Source organism: Saccopteryx leptura, chromosome 7, assembly GCF_036850995.1.
Source record: "Saccopteryx leptura isolate mSacLep1 chromosome 7, mSacLep1_pri_phased_curated, whole genome shotgun sequence".
In the NCBI taxonomy this organism is placed as follows: Eukaryota; Metazoa; Chordata; class Mammalia; order Chiroptera; family Emballonuridae; genus Saccopteryx; species Saccopteryx leptura.
Genome location: NC_089509.1, coordinates 58,583,270 through 58,594,284, shown reverse-complemented (window position 1 = coordinate 58,594,284; position 11,015 = coordinate 58,583,270). Strand labels below are relative to the sequence as shown.

Here is an 11,015-nt window from a genome sequence, read left to right as displayed (position 1 = left end):
GTCACTGTACTTTGAAAATTTCAACATAATATTACCATCAATAAATATAACACTATGTCTAAGGCATCTTGGCTTTTGCACAAACCATTCTTGGCCCTGGGTCTGATCCTGTGTCTTTTTCTCCTCCCATTAAAGCCACCAGTTTCAGCTACAGCATAGGTGTTTCTGCATCATGCGTGAATTCATGTTTCCAACATATCATTACAATGCACTGTTCTATGGCACCTTCCTGTAAATCACTGAGACTTGAAATACTATGTTCCTCATTATCTTCTTCAAGTTGGGATATTTCAGTAGAATTTTAACCTTAAGCCATAGGTATTCCCCAAGATATAGAAAATACTGAACTATAAATTTCAATTTAATATCAGAACTTAGCATTCTGACAATGCTACAGAAAGCATTTGGTGTTGACGATTTCAGTGGCTCTATAAGACTTCCTTTCCTTTCATCTACCTTTTTCAAAATGCAGCTAAAAACTTTCCACTTATACAATCTCTTTAAATATGCCTGAACTGCCAGCACCATTTGGTCTAAGACTGGATCAAAGATGTTACCTTTAGTGATAAAAATATTGCCTTCATGTTGCCTTTTTTTTAAGTTCCTTAAAACTGAGAAAAAGAACTATAATCTTAAAAAACTTAACCTTTTCAGATAAATTTATTTTTTCCTATAGTCTTTAGTATTGCCTATAAAATGGGTGCCATCTAGTGGTTAGAACAAGAAACTAGCGTCACTAAATAGATACCGACAGCTTAACCAATCCAGTGGATTGATGGGCCTCAGTGCTCTCCACCCTGTAAAATACACTGATCTCTGCATAAACACGTGGAACATTCAAGGCCCGTAGGCTTAGTGCTTTTGTTCCCACCAGGTGAGCTACAGGCTTACCAAGAATCACCTGTGCTTGTTCCCAATCTCTTTATGCAATTACAGCTGTCATTATAAAGATATAATTAAATCAAGCATTATTTCACAAAGTGCCAAAAAAAGAGGAGGCGAGTTCTCTGAAAAGCACTATAAGTACAGCTTCTCGCAGACCTACAGAAAAGGTCTGAGCAGTACATCCAAAGATTGGCAATGGGTCAATGTCCATTTGTGTGCATCCTGTTAAAATTAAATTGTAAGACATAAAACGTTTTATGATTCCCCACTTCAACCCAACTTTTTTCTATTAACAACCATAGTCCTGACCACTACAGATTAGCATATTTCTTTTCCTATAGTCAAGGAAATAATTTGTCAGAAAAGATGAAGTCCTATGTAAAAAAACATATTCTTTGGCCTGGTCTGTGGTGGCACAGTGGATAAAGCATCAACCTGGGATACTGAGTCACTGGTTCAAAACCCTGGGCTTGCCTGGTCAAGGCACATATGAGAGTTGATGCTTCCTACTCCTGCTATCCCCCCCCCCATCTAAAATGAATAAATAAAATCTAAAAAAAAATACATTAAAAAACATATACTTCTATTTCAATAGCATGAAGTAGAGGAAATTTTCATTACAGTTAAATATCGACATCTTATCAAAACAAGTCTCATTCATTCAAGAAAACTACAGCTACTACCTTAATGTAGATCACTGCATCTGTCCCATAGCCCTCGAGGGAGTACAGCTTCAGGTCTCCTTGGAAGTACTGTGCATAAAGACGGGAGATGGGCAGTCCATAGCCAAAACCAGCCTGTTGTGTGAGGAAAACGAAATTCTATTCAGAAAGCCACGCACTGAAATACTTATCTAATGAAAATAAATGCTACTGAGTACCCCAGTGCTGTCAGAGCCTGTGTCTAAGAAACCGATTAATACCTAAGAATTTATATTTCTAATGGTCAAGCTGGAGCCTAGCTGAGTACATTAGATTACTCCCCTCAAGTCATTTAGAAGTCTTCAATACTTGGGGAGCTCTGGAAAAGCATGTTACTTTTCTTCATTGGCCTGCTCTAGAGTATCCCAACACTACCTTGGGCAATATCATATAAAATATGTTCTCCCTTTTAGGAGCAAGAGTAGAAAAAAAGCTTTATTGGAGCCTAAGAGCGACATCTCATAACTTTATACCATGAATTAGCAGCCTGTGTTCTGAACCAGGAGAGATCCCTAACAGCTCTGTCTTAGTTCTCACACTTACAAATCACTTCCCTGCTTAAAAATCTTCAAAGCACATAACTGACCCATGGTGGCGCAGTTGATAAAGCACTGACCTGGAATGCTGAGGTCGCCGGTTCAAAGCCTTGGGCTTGCCCAGTACTACTAGGAATTGCTTCTCCTGCCTTTCTCTCTCTCTCTGTCTCTTCTCTCAAATTAATTTTTCAAATAAATAAATAAACAAAAATTTTAAATCCTCAAAGCACATCCCCAATCCCCATCCTCTGGCTTGAAATAAAAATCTAAGCTTCTAAAAGGAGTTTTCAAGACCCAGTAAGATCAGGTCTCCGACTCCTCCTTCCAATCAGCTGAACTAAATTTTCTGCTCTTAAGTTCTTCAAATACAGCGTGTCCATCAAGTCATGGTGCACTTTTGACCGGTCTCAGAAAAACAACAAAAGACGATAGAAATGTGAAATCTGCACCAAATAAAAGGAAAATTCTCCCAGTTTCATACCTATTCAGTGCAGTTCAATGTGGGCTCACGCACAGTTTTTTTTAGGGCTCCTTAGGTAGCTATCCCGTATAGCCTCTACAGGCTCGTCACTGACTGATGGCCTACCAGAACGGGGTTTCTCCACCAAACTGCCGGTTTCCTTCAACTGCTTATCCCACCGAGTAATGTTATTCCTGTGTGGTGGCGCTTCGTTTTAAACGCACCCGATATTCGCATTGCACTTTGGTCATGGATTCGAATTTAGCGAGCCACAGAACACACTGAACTTTCCTCTGTACCGTCCACATCTCGACTGACATGGCCACGGGCTGCTCCGCTGTATACACGGTGTTACATCATCATCTGTGCATGTGCACATGCTGCCACATCATCCTACAGAAACTGGGAGGGTTTTCCTTTAATTTGGTGCAGTTTTCACATTTCTATCGTCTTTTGTTGCTTTCCTGTGACCGGTCAAAAGTGCACCATGATTTTACAGACACACTGTATATGCTATTTTCTACTTCTGTGTCTGTTCATCCTGTTCCCAGTATTTGGAATAACCTCTTGACCCGGACAAATCCTACCAATTTTTCAATACAAAGCAAACCTTCGAATAAATGTAAAAAGTTTTTATCACCAAATGAGATATTCAATGACATTCCAAATAACACTTCAGTTAAAAGCTTATGTGGATTCAGGAATCAGGGTACTATAAACAAATCCAGGCTCCGGCTTTACCTATCTCCAACCACGTATTACTTAATTTTTCTAACCAGAGTTTCTGCTCACCCCTCCAAATCAACTATCCATTCTCCACATTTCTCCTTGCCCTGGGAGGCTGACCTGAATGGATGACCAGTGGATTCCCATGTCCTCGGCAGTGGATGTGGAAAATGGAGAACCCAGCAGGAACTCAGGGGAAGTCAATGAAGGCATTCACTCCCCTGCTTCCTTCCAGCTGAGGTTGCCTCCCCTGGGCAGGGTGGGCCCCTGAGCAGCTGCTCTGCAACCTTCCCCTTTTCTGGGTTCTGCTAACTTCTTCTCCTCCCTTTGATTTTGGGCAGCCATAGTTCTACTGCTGCTAGCCCTGGCTTCCTGTACTAGCCCTACTCACAGCTCTGTAATTTGTGTAAGTAAGCCTTCCTTAATTATCATAATTAAAATCTCTTTTCTGTTGGGACCCTGACTGATACATTAATTAGTTTCAGATATGGCCCCAAGAAAACCGCACAAGCAGGTGGCTCAGGGTCCCATGGCCTGGTCCCCTTTATCACTGCCTCTCCCTCACCCACCCCTATGGACTCGTGGGGCTTCCCCTAGAAATAATTCGGAGAAAACAGCATGGGCCTGTCCCACTGATGTGTCTACACCGGATGCCAACGCCAGCCAGAAGCGAACTGCCCTTTCACTAGAGCCTCTTCAGGGCAGAAGTAAATCCTACCCGTAGGCAGAACTTGAGGTTCAGCACCTAAATGGACTCACAGGTGGCGAAAGGGCTGGCTGGCTGGTCAGAGACTTGGAGAAAACAAAACTGGATAGCTGATGGGAAGTCGGTCTGGAAGAGGAAAATGTGGCTGGTCCTCTCTAAGCAGGCTCACAGTGTGAGGATACTCCGCCCACAGAGATGCCCACCAGAAGGCACCACATGGAGGGTGCTCTCAATAGGCAGGCAGAGAAGATGACCACTCCTGTGGATGTCAGGCAGTGTTTCTCCAGCTGCCCCAATGTCTGTTTACTGGGTCCACTTACAAAATGGTCAGGATATCAAGGAGGAGGTTCTGAGAGAGCTTAACAACAGTCTTCCTCTCTGTAAGGCTACAGATGCATAGGGTAGTCTGTGCCATGGCAAGCCTCCCATTTTCTTAAACATTCACATAAATTTGCATCCTAAACAACACTTATATGGCACTGACTTTGTGCCAGACACTACAAAAGGTATTTTTTTCTATATATTAAAAGTCACCCTTACAATAACTCGATTTTTAAATTTTATTTTAATTAAGTTTATTAGGGTGACATTGGTTAATGAAATTATACAGGTTTCAGGTGTACAACTCTACAACACATCACCTATATACTACACTGTGTGTTCACTGCCCCAGTCAAGTCTCCTACCAGCACCAGTTATTTCTTCTACCTCCCCTCACTCCCTCTCCCTCAGTCACCATGCTGTCGTCTGTGTCTGAGTTTTTTTTCTGTTTAATCCCTTTACTTTTTTCACCCAGCCCCCTTCCGCTCTGACAGCTGTCAGTCTGTTCTCTAAATCCAAGAGTCTGTTTCTATTTTGTTAGTTTATTTTGTTCATTAGATTCCATATACAGGTGAAATCATATGGTACTTGTCTTTCTCTGACTGGCTTATTTCACTTAGTGTAATATTTCCAGGTCCATCTGTGTACTAGGGCAGTGGTCGGCAAACTCATTAGTCCACAGAGCCAAATATCAACAGTACAACGATTGAAATTTCTCTTGAGAGCCAAATTTTTTAAACTTAAACTATATAGGTAGGTACATTCCTTATCGAGGTAGCGCCCGCACATGGTATTTTGTGGAAGAGCCACACTTAAGGGGCCAAACAGCCTTGTGTGGCTCACGAGCCACAGTCTGCCGACCAGGGTACTAGGGTATTAAAAGGTCCCTACTTTTCCCAAAGCTACAGGGCTAAAATGTAGTAAAATCAGAAGTGGAACCAGACAGTTTAGATCCAGAGTCTGGACTAGTATGGCATGCCACTCGCCACACAAATTTTACAATATCTGTTTACTACAAAAGCAGTATATCCTCTCTCTCCCTTTACTTTTAGAGTAAAATTAGAAGATGCTTTATTTTTTTTTAATTTTTATTGACTTAGAGAAAGAGAAAAACATCAATGTGTTGTTCCACTTAGTTATGCATTCATTAGCTGACTCTTGTAGCTACAGGATTTGTGCTGTGTAACAGGTAAAACTATTATAATGAAGTTCTTTTAGTAACTCTAGGAAGAGTTACTAAAAGATTCAGTTACAAAGAGATTCATCTCATACTGTGTTTCATCATGTTACCACATAACTTCAGTGCATATGCCAGAGAAGACTCCAAGCCTAGAAAAACAGTTCTAGAATTACAGGTCAGAGATTTGGCAAAGCGCTTTTCAGGGGGTTGGAGCACAAGGAAGGAGTCAATTCAAAAGCTAATCTTATTAAACTTGAAAACAGATGACTACTAAGATGTATAAAATATACAGCAAAAGGCCCTAGCCAAGTAGCTCAGTTGGCTAGAGCACTGTACTGATATGCCAAGGTTGCAGGTTTGATCCCCGCTCAGGACAGAGACAAGATTCAACCAATGAACAGGTAAGTAGAACAACCAATCAATGTTCTCTCCCCCACATCTCTCTCTAAAAATTTTTAAATGTCAGCAAAACAATTATAATTTGAACCATTTCCAGGTTGGATAATAAATTGATCAGAACTCTAGTCTTATTTCTGAGTCTCAAATATGAGATCTATTATAAGTACTTGAGGGAAAAAAAATCAACACTAAAGAGTAAATCAGTGTTGACCAAATACCACTAAAACTGTTTATTTAGTCTTCACATTAGAAATAGTATGTCAAGCCTGATCAGGCGATGGCGCAGTGGACAGAGAATCAGACTGGGATACAGAGGACCCAGGTTCGAAACCCTGAGGTCACTGGCTTGAGCCTAAGGTTGCTGGCTGGAGCAAGGGGTAACTCGGTCTGCTGTAGCCCCCCCCCCCCAGGTCAAGGCATATATGAGAAAGCAATCAATGAACAACTAAGGTGCCACAACGAAGAATTAATGCTTCTCATCTCTTTCTCTTCCTTTCTGTCTGTCCCTGTCTGTCCCTCTCTCTGTCTCTGTCACACACACCCACATACACAAATAAATAGAATGTCAAAATGCGGCTTACCACATGGAAACTACTGACATATCAACTATCAAGCTTGGCAACGAGACCTCTAAAACAATACTCTATCGTGTGCTCTTCAACCAAAAGAAAAAAATAACCAAAGGCTGTTTAAATTAAGAGGCGAAAGTGTTTTTTTCTAACAGCTTCTCCTCTTGCTTGTGGTGTACCCTACCCAACGGCTCAACTGATTTATTTGGTATTCTGTTGTTGTTGTTTGGCAGTTCACAAAAACACACTTCGTTATTTCTTGATCACATACCAGGGGCACTGCTCGGGACGTCTCGACACGAGGACGGGGTGCAGTTGAGTACATGTAGTTGAAGAGTCGGTCAATTTTCCTCAAAGGAACACCACCTCCTCGGTCACTCATCTAAGATGAGAAAGGATCATGCACTATGACCAAGTCCCATAACAGCAAAATACTGACACATACTCAGTGTCACAGTTTAACTGCTGGCCAGAGAGTACAGTTTTCAAAATGAATTATCATGTAATCCAAGCTGCAAATGTAAACATTTCCCTTACTGCTGGACTTAACAACTCATAAAGCATGTAGAATTCTAATACATAACAAACTCCATCATAACACAAATTCAGTGTTGGGCCTCTACTGAAGTCGCACTGACACAGCAGTATATCACAAAATGTGGCATAAACTAAGCCTATCTTGGATATAAAAATAAGTTTATTATTCTTTTATGGTGGGCAGTTCGACAACCAGATAAAAAATGCATAAACCTTCTGACCCAACAATGTTTAGCCTAAAAAATACATAATTAGAAAAGTATGCAAAGAATGTATGAGAATAGCTAACACTGGATTATAACCTAGAGAGAGGACTGTTTGAGCAAATTAATGTACATTCTAAAATAAAACATTATTTATCCATTGACTATTATATAGAACTGTATGTATTGGCATGAGAAATGTTCACAAAATCTTGTTAAACAGCAAAATTTTACGAAGCGGTTATTCTAATTTCATAAAACTTAAATTATAAAAAAGTGTAATGATATATTATTTTGTCTATGGAATTATGAGTGATTTTCTTCTTTTGGGTTTTTAGTTTCTGAATTTTTTTTTTATAACTACTTCTATTATGAAAAATAACAGTATAATTTTCATTTTCAGGAAAGAAAAAAACCCCACTTCATTGTGTTGTAGAATCTCATCTACCAGCCATTTCCCAGCATAGACCCCCTCCCAAGACAACTTTCTGGTGAGTTTATAAATACATAGGTTTTTATATTGTGCTTATGTCATTTTTCCAATTCAAATTATATGGTAGACTGGATTTAATCATTTATTTACAGACTGTCTTCATTTTTTTCTTCCTTCACAATTTACATGTACTTAACTTCCCTAGTTGTTGTATGCCTTCTAGTCTAATCTACTACAGCCATTTCCTTGTTACAAAACTTAAATTTATAATATTAACATAGGTGTCATATACAAACAAATCTGCTTGTAACATAGGTATATAGATACGTACAGATATAAAAATAGTTCTGAATGTATTAAAAAGTCAGTAGGCTAGATGGCTTCTAGTTAAGTTTTTATATAGTCTTTTAAAATCTTTACAGTATGTTTATACAGTTAAGTCTTCATTTAATGTCATCAATAGGTTCCTGAAACTGTGGTGAAATAATGTATAAGAAAAACAATTTTATCATAAGCTAATGATATAAAGAAGAGGTAAGTTCCCGTGGCATTTCATCAATGTTATAACTAAACATTGTTAAATAAATGATATTATTCAAGGATCTGCTGTTTATTTCTTTCATAATGAAAATCACGGCCCTGGCCGGTTGGCTCAGCGGTAGAGCGTCGGCCTGGCGTGCGGGGGACCCGGGTTCGATTCCCTGCCAGGGCACACAGGAGAAGCGCCCATTTGCTTCTCCACCCCTCTCCCTCCTTCCTCTCTGTCTCTCTCTTCCCCTCCCGCAGCCAAGGCTCCATTGGAGCAGAGATGGCCCGGGCGCTGGGGATGGCTCCTTGGCCTCTGCCCCAGGCGCTAGAGTGGCTCTGGTCGCGGCAGAGCGACGCCCCGAAGGGGCAGAGCGTCGCCCCTGGTGGGCGTGCCGGGTGGATCCCGGTCGGGTGCATGCGGGAGTCTGTCTGACTGTCTCTCCCCATTTCCAGCTTCAGAAAAATACACACACAAAAAAAAGAAAAGAAAATCACATAGCTATTTTAATTTTTTAAATAAAAATTTGTTTTGAAATAACATTTGAAGACTTGCCTCTGATATATCTATAATTAGAAAATTGCAGTATAAAAATATATAAAAACTTTATTCAAAACTTGTCTTGTTGCATTATGCTTGAAAATGTTCTTGGCCATGAATTCAAAGCCATGTGAAGAGATTTATTTTAATAAAATGAATAAAGAAGTTTGGGTATTTTTTGAGATACATCAATTAATTAGTCATCCTTTAATTCAATGTTCTGCTGCACATTTGCTGCTAACATCATAAGAAGTCTGAAGGTTCTATAAATATTACTAAATAAACAACATGTGAGAATAGATATTAAGATAAAAAGGCAGATTCAATAAATATCTCCTGGTTTTCCTTAACGTTCTGGCATCCAGACGGTATAAAACAAAAAGTGACTTCTAGCTATAGGCCAACATGAGAAAATCGGAGAGCGGAGCAGAAAGGACAGAGGTGACTCTGAGAGATGTCTTCTTATTGGAGGTGAGGTGGTAAACTAAGCCATTGCAATAGAGTTAAAAACTGATAGAGGCAAATAAAGGTAACCCTCCTTTGCTTTGAAAGACAACAAACCTGAACCAGTAGATTTTTAAAGTGGTCAAAAGGGTTTCCAAGAGATTTGTAAGAGATGGTATACCAGAGGATCTGAGCTCTCTGGGGAAAAGGAGGGAGAAAATAACGCAACAGAGACAGACAGGCCAACAGATGTTTGGTCTGTATACATTTATAAGAAGAACGGCACACTGATGGCAAGTACACTGAGAAAGAGATGTGAAAATTAAACAAATCTCTGATTCAGATCATTTGAAGAAAAACATCTAGACTCACTGGAACATAAGCCTATGCTAAGGGGAAAAAAGAACAGATTATGAAAGAGACGCAGTGGGGAGCAATGTCAACAAGGCAGCTAAGGAAGAGAAGTTTGCCAATTATTTTTAGTTTTCTCTTTAGTAAATCACCACTTCTCAATGTCATCTAACTAAAAGTTGTCATCCTTAACTTCCTGTTCCCCATAACACTGGGCTCCCTGGGCTAGTTCATGTGAATTTCAGGTCCTAGAGAAATGCACCACTGCTAACTTGATGACAGCTCTGAAGGCAGGAAATTTACTAACCGTGAACTCTCCCCCAGAGCTCCTAAAGTCTCTTAACATCTTTTTCCAATGTCGTTTATTAAAACAGCAACAGTGAATGAACAAAGACATTTACATTTTAACCTAAAAGATACGTGGCTAAAACACATTATTTATTGAATATAAGCCAAGCATATAATCTGAAAGAACAGCTAGAGGTTTTTTAAAATTATTTTTATTTATTCTTTTTAGAGGAGAGAGAGAGAAAGGGAGGAAGAGCAGGAAGCATCAACTCCCATATGCGCCTTGACCGGGCGAGCCCAGAGAACAGCTAGAGTTTTAAGACAGAAAACACATTTTTCCCACAGGATTTTCAGCAGAGGGATAAAAGGTGGAAAATGTCAATAATTTTAACAAATTAAAAGAATGAGGAAAAAATACAGACCTTGATCCTGAAATCTAGGGTAACTGATGGGGATGAAATCTCTACTGAAGAATATTAAAGCAACCACTTAACATATAAAGAGATAACAAGAGTAGACACACTCATTCGACCTTGGATGTGAAGAGGAAGAGTAATGGGGAGAGACATACCCAATATACAGGTAGGGCTTTTATAAGGGGCTTCTAGAACAGTCTGTTGAAGACCCTATGAACATTTTTTTAACAGCTTTATTGAAATACAACTCACGACCCTAGTCGGGTTGCTCAGTGGATACAATTTCATCCCAGAGCACCAAGGTCACAGATTTAATCCCTGGTAAGGGCACAAACGAAGAGTAACCCATAAGTGCATAACTAAATAAAACAACTAAGTGGAACAACAAGTTGCTACTTCTCTCTCTCTACGCTTTCCTCTATCCCCTCCTCTCCCCAAAATAATATATGGGAAAAAAATTTTTTTAATGTAATTCACATATTTTACAATTCACTCATTTAAAATGTACAACTGAATGGTTCTTAATATATTCACAGATATGTGCAACCATCAACACAGTAAGTTTTAAAATATTTTCATTACTTCAAAAAGAAACCCTGAAGCCCTGGTTGGTGGCTCACTGACAGAACATCGGCCCGGCATATAGATATCCTGGGTTCAATTCCTAGTCAGGGCACACAGGAGAAGCGACCATCTGCTTCTCCCCCACTTCCTCTCCCTCTTCTCTCCCTCATCCCCTCCCATAGCCAGTTCAATTGGTTTGAGCATGGCCTCAGGTGCTAAAAATAGCTCAG

At 39.9% G+C, this 11,015-nt stretch overlaps 1 protein-coding gene across 2 annotated transcripts in view; it reads right to left on the bottom strand.

Moving 5' to 3' along the window:
• Positions 1 to 11,015, bottom strand: part of PDK1 (pyruvate dehydrogenase kinase 1) — a 39,228-nt gene that overhangs the window by 3,407 nt on the left and 24,806 nt on the right. The window contains exons 9-10 of one of the 2 annotated variants that reach the window (XM_066346701.1): positions 6,755 to 6,865; positions 1,569 to 1,682 (exon numbers count right to left, since the gene is read on the bottom strand). In XM_066346701.1, the coding sequence (XP_066202798.1) occupies positions 1,569 to 1,682; positions 6,755 to 6,865 (225 nt within the window). The remainder of the gene's footprint in view (positions 1 to 1,568; positions 1,683 to 6,754; positions 6,866 to 11,015) is intronic. The other variant, XM_066346702.1, reaches the window with a different exon arrangement.